Source organism: Theropithecus gelada, chromosome 6 (genome assembly GCF_003255815.1).
Source record: "Theropithecus gelada isolate Dixy chromosome 6, Tgel_1.0, whole genome shotgun sequence".
Classification (NCBI taxonomy): Eukaryota; Metazoa; Chordata; class Mammalia; order Primates; family Cercopithecidae; genus Theropithecus; species Theropithecus gelada.
Window position 1 is genome coordinate 174,831 of NC_037673.1, and position 20,856 is coordinate 195,686.

Consider the following 20,856-nt stretch of genomic DNA (forward strand, 5'->3'; position numbering starts at 1 on the left):
CCAAAAAAAAAAAAAAAAAAAAAAAGAAAAAAGTACCACTTAACCACTTATAAATGGTTAAAATTGTTTTTTTTTTTTTTTTTTTTTTTTTTTTTAGAAGCATATTTTTTTTTATTAAAATTACTGATGCAGAACATTGGATTCCTTATCATTTCCATGGTCTTTGTTCAAAGTGTCTCTTTCCTGGGTCTCTTGAGTTTCTTGATACGCCTTCTCTTCCTTTTTGCTCAAAGGACGAAGAACGCACATTAAAACTTTTCCTCCTTGAACAGCTCGTGGTCTAGATGAGAATGGAGCACAGTCTGGAGTATTTGATGAAATATCCCCCAGGCGCGGTCCGGGGTGTTGGATGAAGTATGTCCTAGGCACGGTCTGGGGTATTGGATGAAATATCTCCTCCACTTTATTTTCTTTTTTTTTTTGAGACAGAGTCTCGCTCTGTCACCCAGGCTGGAGTGCAGTGGCACGATCTCCACTCACTGCAAGCTCTGCCTCCCGGGTTCACGCCATTCTCATGCCTCAGCCTCCTGTGTGGCTGGGACTACAGGCGCCCGCCACCTCGCCCAGCTAATTTTTGTATTTTTAGTAGAGACGGGGTTTCACCGTGTTAGTCAGGATGGTCTCGATCTCCTGACCTCGTGATCCGCCCGTCTCGGCCTCCCAAAGTGCTGGGATTACAGGCGTGAGCCACCGCGCCCGGCCCTCCACTTTATTTTCTGACTCATCTACATTTTCTCCTTTCTTTATAGTTATTCGAACTTGGTGTTTTTATTAATCCATGGCTGAATCTGTTTAGTCTTTGCGTCCAAATCACGTTGTCCAGCATTTGAAGAAACAGTCAGTTCCTTTGTCAGGGCTGGTCCAGTTTTGGGGTTACCATTCTCCATCTCACTCAGCCTCCGCTGTTCCTGGTGAGTCTGCATTCCTGTCGTGAGCTGTCTTCTGCAGGCTCCTTTGAACCCGTCGCAGCTCTCGCTCATCCATGAGTCTAATCACATCTGCTCCATGCATGTTCCCAAATCATTACCCTTCTCATCAAATACTTGAATAATTCGCTGACTAATTTTTCTTCCAGTGTTACTAAAAGCTGTTTCACTCTTTCTTTTCTTTTTTCCTTCACTCTGGGTATCTTCAGTGGTACTAAAGGCTTTTGCATGATTTAGGAAGGAGAGTCTTGGGGCAGAAGCAATAGGGGACCACTGTGGGGTGCTGTCTTTTGCACGCTGTGTTTACCAAAACATCTAACACAACTATTTTCAGACTTTACGGTTTGTAGCGTTAACCTCTTTAGAAAAAGAGCAGCCATCCTGTGCAGGGCAGGCGATTGGTACTAAAATGATCATTTTTATGTTGTGTATATTTTATTATAATTTTAAAACTTTTTTACGGTTTGGAAAAAACTGTCATGAAAATTCACTCTCTTGGTTGGGTCAGTAATACGAGGGACACGGAAGTCTGGCCTTGGGGGTCCCAGCCTGGTCACATGAGCTAAAACTAAAGTCCCCAAAAATCCTCCAAGAAAGATTTCTTCCAGCTGGCGGGAGGCTGGATGAGAAGGTGTTACGTTTTTAGGTGAAAATCCGAGGCAGCACCGGACATGGTGAGATGACTATCCAGCTTGCTAATCTGCCGGCAGGCACCACCTGCCATTCCTCCTCCGTGCCTTCGAGTAGCGGGCTCAGTCCGTTTCGGGGAGGCTGGCATGAGGCTGTCTTCACACCCCCTGCGGGGTCCATTTCATGTCGGGCTGATTAATCCAGTTACTGGGAGGAAAACAGTGATTTCCTTTCTGTGGATCTTCCCGTGGACGCATTGGATCCTTTATTCAGTGACATAAACAGCTAAGTCTCAAGTGTTCCATAGCCGCCTCCCCCAGAGAAATGCAGCAGGTCTGAGAAGAGAGCCCCTCGGGGAAATCTGGGCAAACCGAGAGCTTGTAAATAGCCCCGAATGGGTCCAGGCAGATTCACCAGACTTTCTGCTCGTGACCCAAAGACGTTAGTATGGAACCTACCCTCTTCCTCAGAGCTGCACGGGAATGAAACGTACAAATACCGCAGTTTGTGGTAGCTCCTTAGAGGCTCCCATGGATGCAGATGTCCTGCGGGGTCAATTTCCCTCTCTAGAAACATGGTGGAGTTCAGGGTGACTGGTAACGACGGGCTTCTTGTCTGACGCCAAACCATATAAAGTGTTGGCCTATTTTGTCATCGTGGAGCAGCCTACGGTGTTGCCCGCTGTTTTGTTGTGACAGCTGGGCAGGGGCTCCCTGACGTCTTCCTCCGAGTGGGAGGTGCTTTGTGAGACTTGGGTTTCTTGTTCAGATGCTCAACACAGAGTTCAAATCCCATTGTGAAGTCATCACCTGGCACCTGCACCTCTGTATCCAGAACCAAGCGGGCGGCACATCCTTCAGGTCGGTGGGAGAGAGGGCCTTCAGGTCGCCAGCACCTGACTTTCCAGCAGCCTTGTCCCGCCGCCTGCGACCACCAGCTCCTCCGCTCTCTCCGTCGGTCATAACATCTTACTGCTCCCCTCACCCACTGTTGAGTTGATCTTTGACAAGTGTTTATTTTGTATTTTCACGGCACCTGTGACTTTTCTTTTTGGAGACTTTACTGATTGAAAAACATGGCTTTGCAGCCCAGCAAGCCTCTAGGTCTGAGGCTGCATCCTTCTGGTGTGGCTTTCCTCCTGAATCAGGCGTGGTGTGATGGCATCTGGGGAAGAACACGCAGCCTCTGGTTTGAACTGGACCCTGGGTAGTGGTTCAACCTTCCCACACCTGTGACAGCCAACAAGATAGACACAGATGTGTGAAACGCTCTACAGCCACCTGAAGAAGGTAGAAATTCTACAACAAAATTAACTGGGGGAAAAAAACTAGGGAGAAAACAGGAAAGGAAAGGTGTTGCCCAGAAGAAGCCACTTGCAGTGTGGATGGGAACCTGCCACAGCTGGGCTTGGGCCAGGGGCCCACGGTGTTGCTGGGCACTCAGGCCCCTTCTGCTGCCCCCAGCCCCGCTTCCTTCCAGCCAATGGCTCTGTGAGCTGCCTTTTGTCTGCATTTCTTGCAGGAATATGAAGGGACCAGACCAGGATCGCCCCATGTCAGGAGAAAGAGCGTCCCCAATCCCCAGCCCCTACCTCATGGGCTAAATCACTCCACGTGGGAGGCTGGGAGGCACATTTTTGTGTGAGTGAACTACTCTGAACAGAATCATAATGGCACTGGTAAGGAAGAATGGAAAGTTGTCTCAAAATAAAGGGGGATCAGGTGTCTGGTCCACTTGTTTTTAGAAGCGTATTTCAGGAAAACATTAAGAAACAGAAAATACTCAAGCTGGTTAAGCCATTCAAGAGCCTAGAAAGGGATGGAAAGCTGTTCAGTTAATTCTGAGAGGTTAGGAAAACGCTGGTGCAAAAATACGATGCAGGCAGCTCAAAGGAGAAACGCAGCCTCTTCTCCCCTGTGAAACTGCACAAAACAATTCCAGATAAAATAATAGCAACTGACTCCCATCTGTGTTATAAAAGCACGGGCCGCTGCAGTTACAGTGGTCGAGGAGTAAGGTGAGACTCCGATGTTGGGAAATACCCATAAAATTAACCTAGCAAATTAATATACTAAAGGAGGAGAGTGGCAGCTTGTAGATGATCCTGATTAAACAGGCAATAATAATGTTTCTTTTTTTTTTTTTTTTTTAGACGGAGTCTCGCTCTGTAGCCCAGGCTGGAGTGCAGTGGCCGGATCTCAGATCACTGCAAGCTCCGCCTCCCGGGTTCACGCCATTCTCCGGCCTCAGCCTCCCGAGTAGCTGGGACTACAGGCGCCCACCACCTCGCCCGGCTAGTTTTTTGTATTTCTTAGTAGAGACGGGGTTTCACCGTGTTAGCCAGGATGGTCTCGATCTCCTGACCTCGTGTTCCGCCCGTCTCGGCCTCCCAAAGTGCTGGGATTACAGGCTTGAGCCACCGCGCCCGGCCAAATAATGTTTCTTAATATAGGCACCAGTTATTGAAAAGCCTATCTCTATCCCCGTGATTTGAGGTGACACCTTCTTCATGCATCAAATTTCCATTTGTGCTTGGACCCGTTTCTGGACGTCCCATTCTAGTCCATTGATTGATGTGTCTGTTCATGCTCTGTGATTTAATTATAGAGGACTGACAGTATTTCTTAGATGTTGAATAAGATGCTCCTGTCTCCTGGCTTTTTTTTCTTCCTGTGCTTTTGTAGCTATCGTTGCATATTTATTTTCATATTTAGTATAAACCTACCAGCTGCGTAATCAGTTTGATGCTGTTTATTAATTAGTATTACAGCATATTGATAGATTCACTCAGGAGGAACAGGCGTCTGTAGGATGTTGACTCATCTTGTGCACTGAGGTGTGTCTTCCCATTTGTTCAAATATAATTATGCAAGATTGAGGTGTGTCTTCCCATTTGTTCGCATATAATTTTTTGTGCCTCTGGAGATGTTCTGAAGTTTTCTTCATATAGGTTTTGCACACGTCTTAAGTTTATGTATAAGTACTTTAGCTTCTTTGATGTTTTTGTAAATGGGGCTTTATCTACAATTGTGTATCCTAATCTGGCCGTTTTCTAGTTTGTAAAGGTTATGGATATCTGTATGTTAATTTTGTACTGAATTATTTTATTGGGGTTATTTTATTTTATTTTATTTTTTTGAGACAGAGTTTCACTCTTGTTGCCCAGGCTGGAGCGCAGTGGCACGATCTCGGCTCACTGCAACCTCCACCTCCCAGGCTCAAGCCATTCTCCCTCCTCAGCCTCCCTAGTAGCTGGGACCACAGGCACGTGCCTCCACACCCGGCTAATTTTGTATTTTTAGTAGAGACGGGGTTTCTCCATGTTGGCCAGGCTGGTCTCGAACTCCCGACCTCAGGTGATCTGCCCGCCTCAGCCTCCCAAAGTGCTGGGATTACAGGCGTGGGCCACCGTGCCCGGCCTTATCTGGGTTATTTTATCATGGATTCTCCTGGGTTTTCCATTTGTACTATGATGTTGTCTGCAAAGAGAGACAGTTTCACTTCTCCCCAATCGTTGTACGTCCTGTTGACTTTTCATGTCGAATTGCATCAATCCATACCTGCAATACCATGTCTGATGCCGTGGGAGGGAGTTGGCAGGCTGCTGCTTTAAAGGCCCACATGGCGAATATTTTAGGCGTTTTGGGCTGGGCTGTCTCCACCCTTGGCACCCCACTTTGCGGTTGTCGTACAAAAGTATCCATAGACAGTGAATAAACGCGTGGGTATGGCTGTGTTCCAGTGAGGCTCTGTTTACAAAAGCACGTGGCAGGCCACAGTGGGTTCCATGCTGGGGGCCATAGTTGCACCCTTGTATGGGTGGTGGTGGGAACCCCTGTTCCTTGATCTTACTGGAAACGCCTGGAGTGTCTCCCTATGAAGTCGCTGCCTTAGGAATGAGGTGCACACACATACCTGTTACCTGTGAAGAAGGTATTCAGTAATTCCTATTTTCTCGAGCCTTTTTCTTTTTTTTCAGGAATAATTGTTGAATTTCATTGAGGGCTTTTTCACCATATATGGAGATAATCATTTTTCCCCTCAGATCTGTAAATATGGTCTATTACGTTAATGGACTTCCTAATACTGAACCAACTTTTCATCCTTGGATTATATCTGCTTGGTTATTGGTGCATTATTTTCCTAATGTGAAACTGGAGTCTATTTCTTAATATTTTGTTTAGCTCATTTGCATCAGTATTCAAAGGTGATATTGGTGTGCCATTTTCTTTTTTACTTTACTGTCCATATCAGAGTTAAGTGTCAATGTTACACTTCCTAAAAGGACTAGAAATTTCCCTTCACTTTCTGCGCTCTGGGACCATTTACGGGACATTGAAATTATCTGATCTTTGAAGATTTGGTGGAATTCCACGTTACAACCATCTGGGCCAGGTGCATTTTTGTGGGGTGATCCCTTGATAACTTTCTCTGTTCCTCCTACAGGAGTTGACTTTTACGCTTGCTCTCTCTAATGGAGTCAATTTTTATAAATTCTGTTTTCCTAGGGAAATATATACTTTCGGTTTTCAAACGTATTTGTATATAGGTCTTTCTCCCACTTTTATTCAATCACTTGCCCTCTGCCACACCCAGGGAACCACTTTCTGATATTTATTACTGTAGATTAGTTTGGCCTGTTCTTAGGTGTCATATAAATAGACTCTTAAGTTAATGAACTTTTGCATCTGATTTTTGTTTAACGTAGTGTTTTTGCAATTTATTAATGTTTTTGCATCATCAGTGGGTTTAAAAATTTTTTAATTGTGTAACAGTATTCCATTTTATAATTATTCTGCAATTCATTTATCCATTATCCATTATCCATTTGATAGTTGCTAGAAATAAACCAGCTTTATTTCTAGCTTTTGATTATTATGATCAAGGCCACTGTGAACATCCTTGTTCCAGGCTTTTTGTGAACGTGCCCATTTCCCTTGATGAAATACTAAGGCTGGAACTTCTGGGTTGTAGGGCAGATGTACACTTGCCTTTATGAGAAACAGCAGGACAGTTTTCCAAAGTGACTGTAGCATTTTACATTCCCACCAGTCACACTCTCACCCTCACCAGTATTCCGTGCTGTCGGTCTTTCTGACAGTGGCCACCCCGGAGTGTGGAGCAGCATCTCGATGAGGTTTTAACTTGCACGTCCCTGGTGGCTAAGGATGCTGAGTGTATTTTCATGTGTGTGATGGGTGTTACTCTATCTCTTTGGTAAAGTATCTGTGCAAACATTTGTCCCATTGTTTAAAATTTTTTTTTTTTTATTGTTGATTTGTAGCAGTTCTTATAGATTCTGGATAAAGTCCTTTATCAATGTGCTGTGCATATTTTTTCTCTGTGGCTTATCTCTTCATTTTTTACAGGCATTTTAAAATAAAGCCCAATTTATCAAGTTTTTTCTTTACGGGTTAGGGTTTTTGTATCCTACCCAGATCCACCGACCTCAAACTCGTGAGGGCATTTCCTGGGTTTCTTCTGGAAGCTTTGTGGTTCTGGGCTTTGTGTTTGTGTCTGTCATAGGTCTTGAGTTAATTTTTGTGTGTGTGGCATGAGATAGGAGTCGGGCTTCATTTTTCTGTACGAATCTCCAGCTGTGCCAGCCATGCTGTTTCAGACCTTCCTTCCCCACTGACTGACCTAGTGCCTTGGCTGAGGGTCAGCTTGTCTAGCCTGACCTTGTCCTGATGACCAGAGCTTTATAGGAAGCCATGAAGTCAAAATAATTTCCACAATTTTGTTCTTTTTTTTAACAGGATTTCTTTAGCAAGGCTAGTTCTTTTGCAATTCCATAACTATTTTATTATTTTATTATTGTAGAGACAGAGTCTCACTCTGTCACCCAGGCTGGAGTGCAGTGGCGTGATCTCAACTCACTGCAACCTCTATTTCCCAGGCTCAAGCAATCCTCCCACCTCAGCCTCCCAAGTAGCTGGGACTACAGGTGTGCACCACCATGCCCAGCTAGTTTTTAAAGTTTTTGTTGTTTGTCTTTTGTAGAGATGGGGTCTCACTATGCTGCCCAGGCTGCTCTTGAACTGCTGGGCTCAAGCAATTCTCTCACCTTGGCCGCCCAAGGTGCTGGGATTACAAGCATGAGCCACCATGCCCCGCCATAAAAATTTGAGAATCAGCTTGTCACTTTCTATAAAAAGAAAAAAAAAAAAAACCTTTAAAATTATGATTGGGATTGCATTATATCTACAGATCAATTTAGGAAGACAGGACAATCCTAACTACATTGAGCCTTTCAGTCCAGGAACACTGTATATCTCTTAGTTTATTCAGGTATTTTCTCAGTGATGTTGCATTGTTTTCAGTATACCAGCCTTGCACATCTTTTATTAGATTTATTCCTAGGTATTTTATGTTTTTTGATTGGGGCCTGGAGTTTTCTTTGTGGGAAAGTTTTGATTAGAAATTCAATTTGTTTAATAGATATTAGGTTATTTAGATTTTCTAGTTCTTCTTATATCACTTTTGTTAATTTGCATATTTCAAGGAGTGTTTCCTGTTTCACTTGAATTGTTTAATGTGTTAACTATCATTTTTAGTATTTTCCTACTATCCTTTTAATATTTGTAGGACCTGCAGTGATGTACTTTTAAACTCCTGGTGTCAGCGATTTCTTTCTTGGTGAGTCTTGCTAGCAGATTATCCATTTTATTAATCTTTTCAAAATTTTCAAAAATTCGAGTTTTGGCTCTGTTAATGGTCTCTATTATTTGACTGTTCTAAGCCATTTTCATGGATTTTTGACTCTTACCTTTATTTTTTCTTCCCTTTTCCTTACCTTAGATTTAACTGACTCTTCTCTTTCTAGTTTCTTGAGGAGGGACTACATACTTTTGAAACAGTCATTTTAAGCTCACTGGGATTTGATGCTGACTCTTCTGCTTGTGTGTAATTGGAAGTTTGTTACACTTCCTGTGTCCTCATTATGATGCAATTTTGGGTCTGTGTAGCCGCACTTGTTCTTACCATTCTCCATCATTTTGTGGAATGTGCGGGGGGAATTTGGATTTAGGTAACTGCCATTATCCTTGGCTGCCTGGGAGTCTTCAATACCGGTATTTCAAAAGCTCTTAGAAATTGATATTTATAAACCCTAATAGAAAAATTAGCACATGACATACATAGGGCAGTTTACCAAAGAAGAAATACAAGTTACCAGTGAATGTAGGAAATGTGTTTCAATCTCATTAGTAATCAAAGAAATGAAAACTATAACGGTAAAATAATTTATCTCTTTTCAAAAATAATATATCTGTTTTCAAATTGGCAAAGATTTCAGAAAAAGAAAGGAAAATAAAAGTACCCAGCATGGTCCCGATTTGAGGAAATTGGTGTGTAATATACGGCTGATAGCCACAAACATCATGGGAGTCTCCGAATGTCTGTGTTTTAAAGACACAGATGGAAACGTTTATGAAAGCCGTGTCCAGGTGACTCTGCCCCCTCACCCCTGCCTCGCGCAGGATGTGAGACTGGGCGAGACATTCCACCTGGTAGCCTGTGCTTGCTCGGTGCCAGCAGCCGTTGCTGCCATGGACAGATCCTGCGGCTCAGAGGCCACCGTCTTTCCTGCATCCTCACCAGTCACGGCCCCGGGAAGCTGCTGCAGGGTGGGGCTGCGCGGCTCGCTTCTCAAATAAAGGAAAACGTCACATCAAGCACAGCACAGCCACATCCTTGCCTTCTCCATCTGCTCCCTCCAAAATCCCACAATAATTACGGCGGTAACTAAGATGTAATGATCATACAAATATTGTGAATAACATACACGGCTGAATTTAACATCAAAATGAAATGAGTTTCTAGAAAGTATTTTAAGATGCCATAGTTAATGTAAGAAAAAATAAAGAACTTGCATACAGTAACAATAAATAAATCAACGTGGTGTTAAAATCTGCCCCGTTTCATCTACTATCTCTGCAAAATGTGCCCACACTAGAGGGTCTTCAGAGTGAGGTGGACCAGGCCTTCCAGAAGCACATCACCCTCATCTTAAGTGGGTCCAGAGAATGGAAGGAAAGGGGCAGGAGTGACTCATGTCTTGATGGTTGTGTATACCGTGTGCAAAATACGCAGAGAAACTACAGGCCAAGTTTAAACATAGATGGATAACCCCTAAGTGAGGTTAATCAATTCCAAGAGCATATTAAAAAGTCATGATCAAAGAAGCTTACCTCATAAAGTACAAGAATGATGCACCATCAGAAAATCTGTCAATCACACACAAAATAAAAATTGTGATTGTTTCAGTAGATGCAGAAAAACACTGATGGAATTCAATATTTTTCTCTCTCTTTTTTTTTGAGACAGAGTCTCACTCCATTGCGCAGGCTGTAGGGCAGTGGCGTGACCTCGGCTCACTGCAACCTCCACCTCCCGGGTTCAAGCAATTCTCCTGCCTCAGCCTTCCAAGTAGCTGGGATTACAGGTGTGCGCCACCACACCCGGCTAATTTTTGTACTTTTAGTAGAGATGGGGTTTCACCGTGTTAGCCAGGCTGGTCGATGGAGTTCAACGTTTTTCATAATAAAAATCCTTAGAAAAGCAAAGAGTATTCCAGACAGTGTGTGGAAGGAGGTACATGGGCGGAAACGTCTGCAGAGGAAAACGGAGAGCTCCTGCCTTGTCTTAGGTACCAAGTCTCACTGTCGCGCCAAGACAAGGTGCATATTTTATAACACATAATTTTATATTTATTAGAAAAGGGGCCGTGTAAACCATGGCTGCCTTCTCATGTTGCCTGTTAACTTGGAGCCTGTGACAAAATGGTAATAAATAAACAAAAAGTGGGCATTTCTAGAGGTTATGAATATGGACTACAAAACAGAAGAATATTGTTGAAAATTTAAGCAAATGATGCTTGCACTTTTTCATTTTGGGTGAGCCAATTTGATTTTTTTGGTTTTTTCTTCTAGTCTCTTAATGGCTTTGCTCTGGTCGTGAGTGCAGAAGGGACGATATTTTATGCATCAGCAACGATCGTGGACTATCTGGGCTTCCATCAGGTAAATGAAACCAGAATAACCCTCCAGTCTGTTAAGTGCTAGGCTCTCTTCCCTTTGTAAATGTTTGTTGTCTTCAAGGTTTGACAAATGTCTAAAATCGGGTTTGTCCTATCACTGAACTCTTATCAGATAAAGATCTCCACACTCCAGCTTTGTCCAGGGCAGTGTTTCTTCCAGCCTGGGTTCGGGGTCTCGGTGTGAGGCCGCTCAGTGTCGGGGTGTTCTGGTCTAAGGGAGCCGCGGCGCCCGGACAGCGGCATGGTCTCCTCTGGCTCGGGCACTCCGCTAGGTCCCCTGCCCCAGCAGCGCCATCCCATTCATCCACTCCCAGTCAACGTCTTAACGTCTTCCCGGTGCACTCAGGACACAGCTTGTTCTGGAAATGCCCTTCCTGACGTGGGAGTGGTTCGCTTGGAGTGCTGCCCGGTCAGCCCCAGGTGGATGACTCCAGACTTCCAGGCCGAGAATGGGGTTGAGTCCTCGTCAGATACCAAGCCCTGGAAGGGCAACTCACCCAGGAAAAGGTGCGATAAAAAATCCCACCCGGTCAGGCGCAGGGACTCACGCCTGTAATCCCAGCACTTTGGGGGGCTGAGGCGGGTGGATCGTCAGGCGCAGGGACTCACGCCTGTAATCCCAGCACTTTGGGGGGCTGAGGCGGGTGGATCGTCAGGCACAGGGACTCACGCCTGTAATCCCAGCACTTTGGGGGGCTGAGGCGGGTGGATCGTCAGGCACAGGGACTCACGCCTGTAATCCCAGCACTTTGGGAGGCCGAGGCGGGTGGATCACCAGGTCAGGAGATCGAGACCAGCCTGGCCAACATGGTGAAACTCTGTCTCTACTAAAAATACAAAAATTAGCTAGGTGTGGTGGCGGGCACCTGTAGTCCCAGCTACTAGGGAGGCTGAGGCAGGAGAATAGCGTGAATCCGGGAAGCAGAGGTTTGCAGTGAGGTGAGATCGAGCCACTGCACTCCAGCCTGAGTGACAGAGTGAGACTCCGTCTCAAACAAACAAAAACAAACAAACAAATCTGACTCGAGGCCAGGAGGGGAGCAAGGGAGCTGGTTTTCTGTCTCGAAAGGAGCTGGGGTCCCTCACGGAAAATCAGATGCTGGTTGTAGAATTAAGATTTCTCCCACTGCACGGCAAGGACTCCCAGGATCTGGATCTCAGGCATACTGCAGACTGATGAGATGACTGGAGAACCCAAAGAAGCAAAAATGGGGCCCTTTGTCTGCACTTTCACAAGCCAATCCCACAAAAATACCCACCCTGCAGATGAGCTCACGGTGCGAGTAATAAACCCAAGGAAGCCATAGATGGTGAGCAGGAGCCAGCAGACAGGTAAACAAACCGTGATTCCTGGAAGAACTTAAGGAACGAAGCCGTCCAGAGGAAACTGGCAAACAAACAGATTTAAAACAATAAAAGATAAAAGCAGCCATATAAAGAAAGCACAGCATATGATGAAAAAAATAACAGATATGTTTGAGAAAGATCAAAACAAAACTTTGAAAAATAGAGAGTTGTGTATTAGGGTTCAGTCTGGAGACAGAAACTGTGCAGAAATTTGAACAGTTTTATAGAAAGACTTACGATGGGTTTAGTGTAAGGAAGTGTTAACCAGTAGCACCAGCTCAGCAACAAAGGACTAAAAGGACTCTGAGGACACAGATACAGCAACAGAAGGGCAGCAGTGTGCACAGGGCCCAGGCAGGGGCCGTCTTGGAAACCCCAGCCCCACTGAGGCTGAGAGCCAGACCCTCGGTGGCACAGGGTGGGGCCATGACCTGGGCAGTGGAGAAGTTCCCAAGATGTTCAGGCCAGGGCTGGCTGGTAGGAAGCTTCCCTTTGGGACCCAGGTGAGATGCGTATCTGGAGGCCGCTGGGCGCTGGGGGAAGCTGTGACACTGCGGGGTGCACACCGGTGGAGCAGGAGGCCCCAGGGGAAGCCCTGCCCCCTGTAGTGCCCAGCACCTCTGCCTGTGAGGAAATGGTCCCAGAGCCAGCATTCACGCCAAGCGAGAGGCAGCACATGGGGTGATTAAAGTGAAAAATCTCCCTGGTCAGGTGGGAAGCCTAGGGCTGAATCCCCCGGTCAGGTGGGAAGCCTCGGGGCTGAATCTCCTGGTCAGGTGGGAAGCTTATGGCTGAATCCCCCCGGTTAGGTAGGAAGCCTAGGGGCTGAATCCTCCTGGTCAGGTGGGAAACCTAGGGGCTGAATCCTCCCGGTCAGGTGGGAAGTCTACGACTGAATCCCCCCAGTCAGGTGAGAAGCCTACGGCTGAATCCCCCCGGTCAGGTAGGAAGCCTAGGGGCTGAATCTCCTGGTCAGGTGGGAAGCCTCGGGGCTGAATCTCCTGGTCAGGTGGGAAGCTTATGGCTGAATCCCCCCGGTCAGGTGGGAAGCCTCTAGGGGCTGTGCAGGGCAGCAGTCAGTGGAAGCCACGAACCACCCCGCTCACCCACACTAGTCCCTGACAAGTCATTAGAATTCATGTCTGCCCAGGCCCTGAGGCTGCACAGAGTTCTATCCAGTTTCCATGAGAGCCAGGATTTTGAATTTCCCCACAGCTGAAGTCACTGCTGCCTGCTGGTGACTCTGCAAAGCAGCTCCTCTAGTCTGCCCCTAAGTCCAACCTCCTGCCCCTGAGCCCAGGCCGGTCTCCCTGTGAACTGCAGGGACCGCGTGACCGCCGGGCTTATTGCAGTGAGCTTGTTTTCTGCACCGTGGCTCTCTCTGCACACTGGATGCCTCCTCCGGATGGCCTCTCCCCCAGCGTCCACGTGAAGGTGCAGCTCGTCAGCACACCTGGGCCGGCCCTGGTGGAGGATGCAGGGGGACATGGCTGTGTGCAGGGCGAGGAAGCACCGTGCAGTGGGCATGGCTGCCGAGGGGTGTCCAGGCCACTGTCCTGTTGGGAACGCGGTGCAGGGAGGAGACACAGCTCTGCTGTCCCAGTAGCGACCTCGATGGCTCTGAGCCTCATTTCCTGTGCCCACACCATGGCCAGCAGCGGTGTCTGCCTGCCAGGCTGTGGCCAGACCACAGGGCCACTGAGCAGGGGAGTGCTGGAAAAAGCCCTGGTGCCGGGCGCTGCGTCTCCCACCACAGAGGGACATCACTCTAGGCGGCTGCTGTTGACACCGCGTGACCACAGGCTTTGCTGAGTGTGCCCTGGTGTCTGTAGTTGGGGCACTTTCATCTCCTGACGTGCCCTATGAGAGGGGACCTGGAGTGACGACTGGTGGGTCCCTCATTCCCACAGATGGCACGAGCATCTGGGTGGCCACCCGGCATCCTCTTCATCTCCATCTTCTGTGCTCCAATCCCATGGAGCTGCCCATGGGATTTTTCCTTTACACGCAGAGAGCTGTGGAGTGGGTCCGTATGTGTTTGCTGGGGCTTTGGTGCATCCTTTACTGAACAGGGGAGCACTCGAAGGACAGGACGTGGGCAGACATGAAGGTGTGGCTCGGTGACTCTGTCAACCTAAGCAGAGCAGCTTCGGCGTGGTCTGTGTGTGCAGGGCCTGAGTCTAGAGACGGCCGCTTGCTCTGCCTTTTGCATGCTCAGAATCACCGTCAACTCTAGTCACTGCATCCTGAGTTGCCCTGATTTCTCCAGTCACACCCAGAGCCGCTGCCTTTAGCCATGGCTCGATGGTCTCACTCCGGGGTTCGGCTCTGGGGACAGGGGCAGGTGCCGTACAGAGCAGCTCTGATTCCAGGTCAGAGCTTTTGCTAATTGGGCTTTCTGTTTTCTTGGCGCTTGGTCATTTTCCCCCAAGCATGAGAAGTTAAAAAAAGAAAAAAAGTTTCGCCTTGATTGTGAGGAAATTGGTTCCAAATGCCATTAAATCAGGCATTGCCTCTAGTTTATGCAAAATATCTCATGAAAATATTAGAACAGCTTTGTGCTTGTGTGAGTTTATTGTGCAAAATGCTTTACAAAAAGTCAGGAACCAATTATTCCCGGTCACAGCGTGAATGCATGATTTCAGTGTCTTCAAGCTCAGCAAGCTTAGTGAGGAATAAATGGCTTTAGGTGTATATTTTAGTTGCCATTGCCATTTGTTGATTCAAGAAGTTGTTCGTTCTCTCAAACATTAGAGCTCGTCAATCAGAGCAGTTAGAATCTCACAGGCATGGTTAGCCGATGTGTGCAAGCTTTTGCACAAAAAGCTAAAAATGTTAGCTGCTAGAGTGAGCAGCATATTAAAATTGGAAATGATTTTATTCTAAACTCCCTAAGTGGTGGTGTAAAGCTAAAATAAAGACTGTCTTTACTTGATGAAAGGAGGGTTTGTTTTTGTACGATTTGGATAATGTTAATGTCGTGCTCTCCCCCTCCCACTTCTCCCACCGTGTATCTTGATGTCACTTTGTAGGAATCAGACTTTAAAAGATTAAGACAGACTTAAGGCAGACATGCCACACTGATGATTAAAACACAGAACTTTGTTTCCTCAACCTAAACAGGATTTACGTTTCACCCTGTCTTCAGATTTGCCTCAGTTGGAGAACTCTTTCCAGCTCTGCTGCGCACGCCTGTCTTGAGCAGCAGCCCTTTCTCACTTGTTGAATTCCCTTTCGTTACCTGACTGCGGGGTTGGAGATGATGGATGAGGCGCTCGGGCAGGCCTGGGGCTGCTCAGGGAGGTTGCTGGGGGTTCACCTTCCGGGGGCCTACAAAGCTCAGGGTTGCCTGTGGAAACTCATGCGAGGACCATTTTGGTGTGGGGCAGCATGGGGTCGCCAGCACGGGGCTGCGGCTGCTCTGGTGCAGGAGGCGGCGCACTCCGCGGTGAAGAACTGGAGAGCGAGCGAGCTCCGGAAGATGCAGGGCCTCATGATCTGGTGCAGCACCAGCTACTGTGAGGACAGCCGGGTGCCCATGCAGCAGGTGCACCCAGGCCTCCAGCACTGCCATGTGCCTCTGGTGCAAGCCCAGGCCTTGGTGACTGGTGAGTTGGAGAAGTCCCAGGACCGCTGGGCTTGGGGCACCAGGCCTTGCAATGACAAAGCCAGATTCCCAACATGCAGGGAGTGAGGGCTCCAGGTGAAGCAGCAGCTGCCGGCCACGTGACCATGGTTGCAGATGACCTCGTGTGCCTCACCCTGACCATGACCACAAAGATGAAGGAGGCTCTCTCTTCTACTGGGAAATAAGTCTTTGCCTGTGGCCATTGGGGCTGAGGGCAAGCATCTATTTTTTAAAAGGAATGGGAATTTTTTTTCTTTTTTGTTTTTTTGAGACAGAGTCTTGCTCTGTCGTCCAGGTTGGAGTGCAGCGGCACAATCTTAACTCACTGCAACCTCTGCCTCCTTGGTTCAAGCAAGTCTCCTGCTTCAGCCTCCTGAGTAGCTGAGATTACAGGTGTGCGCCACCACACCTGGCTAATTTTTGTATTTTTGGTAGAGACGGGACTTTACCATGTTGGCCTGGCTGGTCTTGAACTCCCAACCTCAAGTGATCCGCCCACTTTGGCCTCCCAAAGTGTTGGGATTACAGGCATGAACCACTGTGCCTGGCTGGGAGTTTTAGTCTTTTAAGCAACATTTATAAATGAAGAAATTAGGGATGGCAGCAAGTGTAAGGGGAATGTCAGTTGCCTCTGGACACTGGTTCCTCTGCGTTTCAGTTTTAAAAAGCTGGCACTAAAATGTGTCAGAGCTCACACAGGAGTGTTTGGAGCCATGTTTCCCATTGTCCTGGCAGAGCCGGGGCCCTCCAAGGTGCCCGGCTCTTACTGCATGGGGACCAACAGGCTGGCCGGCAAGAGCTGATGGGGTTGGTGTTTCTGTTTGTTGCCAACCCCGTTTACTGGAAGTGTCCCCACACCATTTTCCATAAGCTGTGAAACAAATGTCGTAAGATCTCTAACTTAGAAGGGGAAAGAAACCTGGGTCTTTGTTTCCTTGGTTTTGTGTTACGTATGCCCGAGTGGAACGTGGATTTGTGTCACGTATGCCCGGGTGGAACGTGGATTTGTGTCACGTATGCCCGGGTGGAACGTGGATTTGTGTCACGTATGCCCGGGTGGAACGTGGATTTGTGTTACGTATGCCCGGGTGTAACGTGGATTTGTGTTACGTATGCCCGGGTGTAACGTGGATTTGTGTTACGTATGCCCGGGTGTAACGTAGAATGCCCAGGTGTAACGTGGATTTGTGTCACGTATGCCCGGGTGGAACGTGGATTTGTGTCACGTATGCCCGGGTGGAACGTGGATTTGTGTCACGTATGCCCGGGTGGAGCGTGGATTTGTGTCACGTATGCCCGGGTGGAGCGTGGATTTGTGTCACGTATGCCCGGGTGGAGCGTGGATTTGTGTCGCGTATGCCCGGGTGGAGCGTGGATTTGTGTCGCGTATGCCCGGGTGGAGTGTGGATTTGTGTCGCGTATGCCCGGGTGGAACGTGGATTGGAAGATGTGGAACCGGAGGCAGAGTGGTTTGGGTAAGAAACTCTGAAACGTTCCTTGTGGATCCCCTTTTCTGGCCATCGGGATGTAGGTGTGTATTTGTTAAACTTCTCACACGCTGCGTCCTTCAGCCTGGAGATCCTGCGGAAACACGAGAGGCAACGCCGCGGTAGGGGACGCCATGGTGGTTATGTAGCTAAGCTCCCTCTGACGGCCCTGAGGCTGCCGCCATAGAGCGGCAGAACCGTGCAGTTCCTGGAGGAGAAGCGGGTTTTGATTGCGAAATATTCCAGTATCCGGAGTGAACACTAAAGGAGGAGCTGTGGCTACTTGATGATAAGAGAGCTGTGAAGTCCTGGGTTTGGGAAATCCTGTTTCCGTAGAACAGGATGGAAGGGATGGAAGCCTAAACCCCGCATTGCTTCCTAGCCCCTGAATTAACAGAGCCCTACGAAGACAATCCCCTGCTAACAGGAAGTCAAGGAGAAAGAGGAGCCCTGAGGCTGGGAGGAGCTCACCACACACTGGCTGGCGGGGCATTGGCAGCTGAACGGAGGCGGCGCTGCAGGCGCTGGGCGAGCTGCATCCCTGCAGGAGGAAGCCGGTCTTGAGTCCTGGCTCACACCACAGACAGCTTCAGGGCATGATGGAAGTTTCTAGAAGATAACAGCAGAGCTAGATCTATGAGGAAAGATTTCTCAGGAAAAAGCCCTCCTCAGGCAGAGAGGACGGTGGGTTGGGCCTCGTGGTGTCCATCGGGAGGGCAGGATGGCAGCCGGACACCTTGCATGAAAGGCGGCCCAGAAAGGACTGGGCAAGGCAGCTGGAGAGCTCAGTGGGGATTCCAGAAAGAGACACCTCCGGGCCACACGCACGCACCCACGCACGCAGCCACCCACACACGCCACACACGCACGCATGCACCCACGGACGCACCCACCCACGCACGCACCCGCACACGCACCCACCCAGGCACGCACCAATGCACGCAGGCACCCGCGCACGCACCCGCACACGCAGCTGCACCCACGCACGCCACCCACGGACGCACCCACCCACGCGCGCACCCACACACGCCACACACACGCTGGCACCGCTGAACACGTGAAATATACAAGATGGTCCTTCTTATGGTTCAGGACGTGGAAAGTTGAAACCGTAGCAAGAAGCATGGCCTATCCACCGCAGTGACTAAAAGATAAAGAGGGAAAAGGACAAACACCGGCCAGAAGGTGCAGCCGCTGGAGTGTTCGAGCCTTAACTGGAAGAGGAGCTTCCCCGCCTGGGAGGCTGCGGCTGGCGCCCGGCTGTGCCGGTCAGGAGGCCGTTGCAGACCCAGGGCCTCCTTGTCCACAGCGCCCATCCCGCGGTTCAGCAGCTGCCTCACGGTCGCGATGCCGATGCCGGGCAGGGGGATGCTGGCGGGTACCCTCCCTCCACGTGGAGTCCGCGGCGCAGAACCAGCCCCCACACGGAGGGCGCCCACTCAGAGGCAGAAACAGCCTTGCGGGTGCCGGCGACGCCCTGTGGCCTCATCTGGGTGGGGTCCCGCGGGGTGTTTTCTTGAAGGTGACTCACCCAACTGTGTGTTCGTGATGGGCGCTTGTTGGCCTGGGTTACCCTCCAGTTACGAGTCCTTAGGAAGGCCCTGAAGGCAGCCCCGAGGAGTACACGGGGGGGTGGGGGGAGGCTGGCACGGCCCGTTTCACCTGGAGGGGTCTCTGTTCCTCTGTGTGATGGCAGAGCCCGGAGGAGTGTGCTGGGGGGAGGCTGGCACAGCCCGTTTCACCCCGAGGGGTCTCTGTTCCTCTGTACCCCGCTCGCCGTGACAGCGCATTCTCAGAAGGGAACTGCGGAGGCACAGGCGGTTGGAGTCCAGGCCCTTGAGTGAGGGCGTCCCCCTGTCCTCCTGAGGCTGTGTCTCCTCTTGTTCCGGGAGCCCCGCGGGTCCTTCCCACTGGGTTGCCTGAAGATGCTCGTCCCTTTAGGGTGAGTTTATTACATTCCTCTGAAGTCTTGATTCTTAAGGAGCTTCTCCTCCAGTTAGGAAGAACCACTTGGTTATTATCATGATAACAAATGCCGCTTAGAGTTAGGTCACCCTGAAAGAGTCCTGAGGTTCTAGCAGCCCCTGGCAGGGTTAATTATTCGGGGGCGGGGCGGGAGTGTGCGGGCCAGGCTGCAGGTGCAGATGCCTGACTTTCTTCAGTTAGGAGAAGGGAGAGGGCGGTGGGATGGCCGGCCTTCCTCAGGCACAGACACGCTCACGGGCAGTGGTGACAGTTGGGTCCCCCTTGAAGTCAGTCTTCGTGGCACACAGTGTCAGCCTCTGTCGCCGGACATGGACCCTGGGTGCCTGTGAGGGTCAGCCTCTATGTCAAGGCCCAGATTTGCTTCTGAGCAGGTGGAAGGAGAGCGGACTAGAGAGAGGCCTGTGAACTGGTCCTTGAGACTTCATGAAAGTGGGTGAAGGTTGAGGCCTGGGTGTCAGGAAGGAGGAAATCACCAGCCATAAGATGTGAAGTGATGGGAAACGGAGTCACAAAGAGTCTAAGTCAATAGGAAAGTGGATGTCTTGGCCCCACAGTGTCTGTGGCCCAGAAGATGCCCATCTCTTAGCCTCCTGCTTGCCCTCAAGGGCTGGATGTGGGCACCACTTGGTGGGCAGAGGGATGGGCAGGTGCTCCAGGCAGCTCAGACAGGCGTCTTCCCAGGAGGGAGCGGGGGCCCGGGGTCAAGCGCCGTCTTTTCAGTGGGATTCTTTCCCTGTGGCTGTGACTTGCTTTGACAAGTGGAGTGGAAGTTTTTCGGTTACTCATCAGTGGAATAAAGTGTGTAAAGCCACTTGGGGTAAGGCTGAAATAACCTTGCTGCGCTATTTCAGACAGACGTCATGCACCAGAACATTTACGACTACATCCACGTGGACGACCGCCAGGACTTCTGCCGGCAGCTCCACTGGGCCATGGACCCTCCCCAGGCGGTGTTTGGGCAGCCCCCGCCCTTGGAGACAGGTGGGTGTCTGGGGTCCAAGTGAGTCACCAAAACCTAGAGCAGGTCACATAACACGTCACTGCCTCTGGAAATGACCCTGTCGTGCCTTCTTGGTGTGCTTTGCCTTCCACATTGACCTTAGCACCAAATCTCACCTTTCTTCAGAGACCTCCTCCCGTGTCCCTCACTGTCCTCTGGTTGGGCTGCACCAGCTCCGTGTGGCTCGAGTGTGCTTCACTCCTGGTTGCTTGCCTGGGCTCTGCCAGGCTTGAGGTCACCGCCATTCGTGTCACCTCATCACGAGCTGCAGTCCTGGCCTCGTTTTGCAAACTCCCCTCAAGTCTCATGTCTGCCAGGAAGTTTCTTTGCTTCATACTAGAGTTATCCGATAAAAGTCCCTGAAAGATGGCTGCTACTCAGAGTCGGTTGCCCCTTTTCACAGAAGACCTCTGCACAGGGCTTGCCCCCAACCTCCCTGTGGCTCTGACTGGTAAGATGAGCCCGGCAGGTGTGGAGGTCCTTGACAGGCAGTGACAGGCAGGGGCTCTGCTGGGACAGTTGCATCTGGGCTCTGAGGAGAGGCGACACCTGCCTGGGGTCCTGTGCAGAGGGTGACTCCTGGGTTCTCTCGCACATATCCACAGAAGCCTAAAATAATTCACGAAAAGTTTCCACCACCACCTCATGTGACAGTATGATTGACCTTAAATCAAACAGCAAAGCCCAGGCACCTACATGGAAGACCTTTTATAAAGCTAAAAACAAGCAAGATGAAACCATCGGTCCATCGTCGTGCATGCGCATGTACTAAAAACGGTTTTTAAAGGCAAGGGATGATGAAGGCAAAATTT

General features: G+C 49.3%; 1 protein-coding gene and 1 pseudogene across 1 annotated transcript in view; one reads left to right on the forward strand and one right to left on the reverse strand.

Annotated features, from left to right (window-relative positions):
- The window catches only part of AHRR (aryl-hydrocarbon receptor repressor), a 110,154-nt gene that overhangs the window by 75,216 nt on the left and 14,082 nt on the right, over positions 1–20,856 (forward strand). Inside the window, exons 5-6 of the mRNA XM_025387341.1 lie at positions 10,490–10,579; positions 19,896–20,025. Coding sequence (XP_025243126.1) covers positions 10,490–10,579; positions 19,896–20,025 — 220 coding nt within the window. The remainder of the gene's footprint in view (positions 1–10,489; positions 10,580–19,895; positions 20,026–20,856) is intronic.
- LOC112625878 lies at positions 121–1,306 on the reverse strand (annotated as a pseudogene).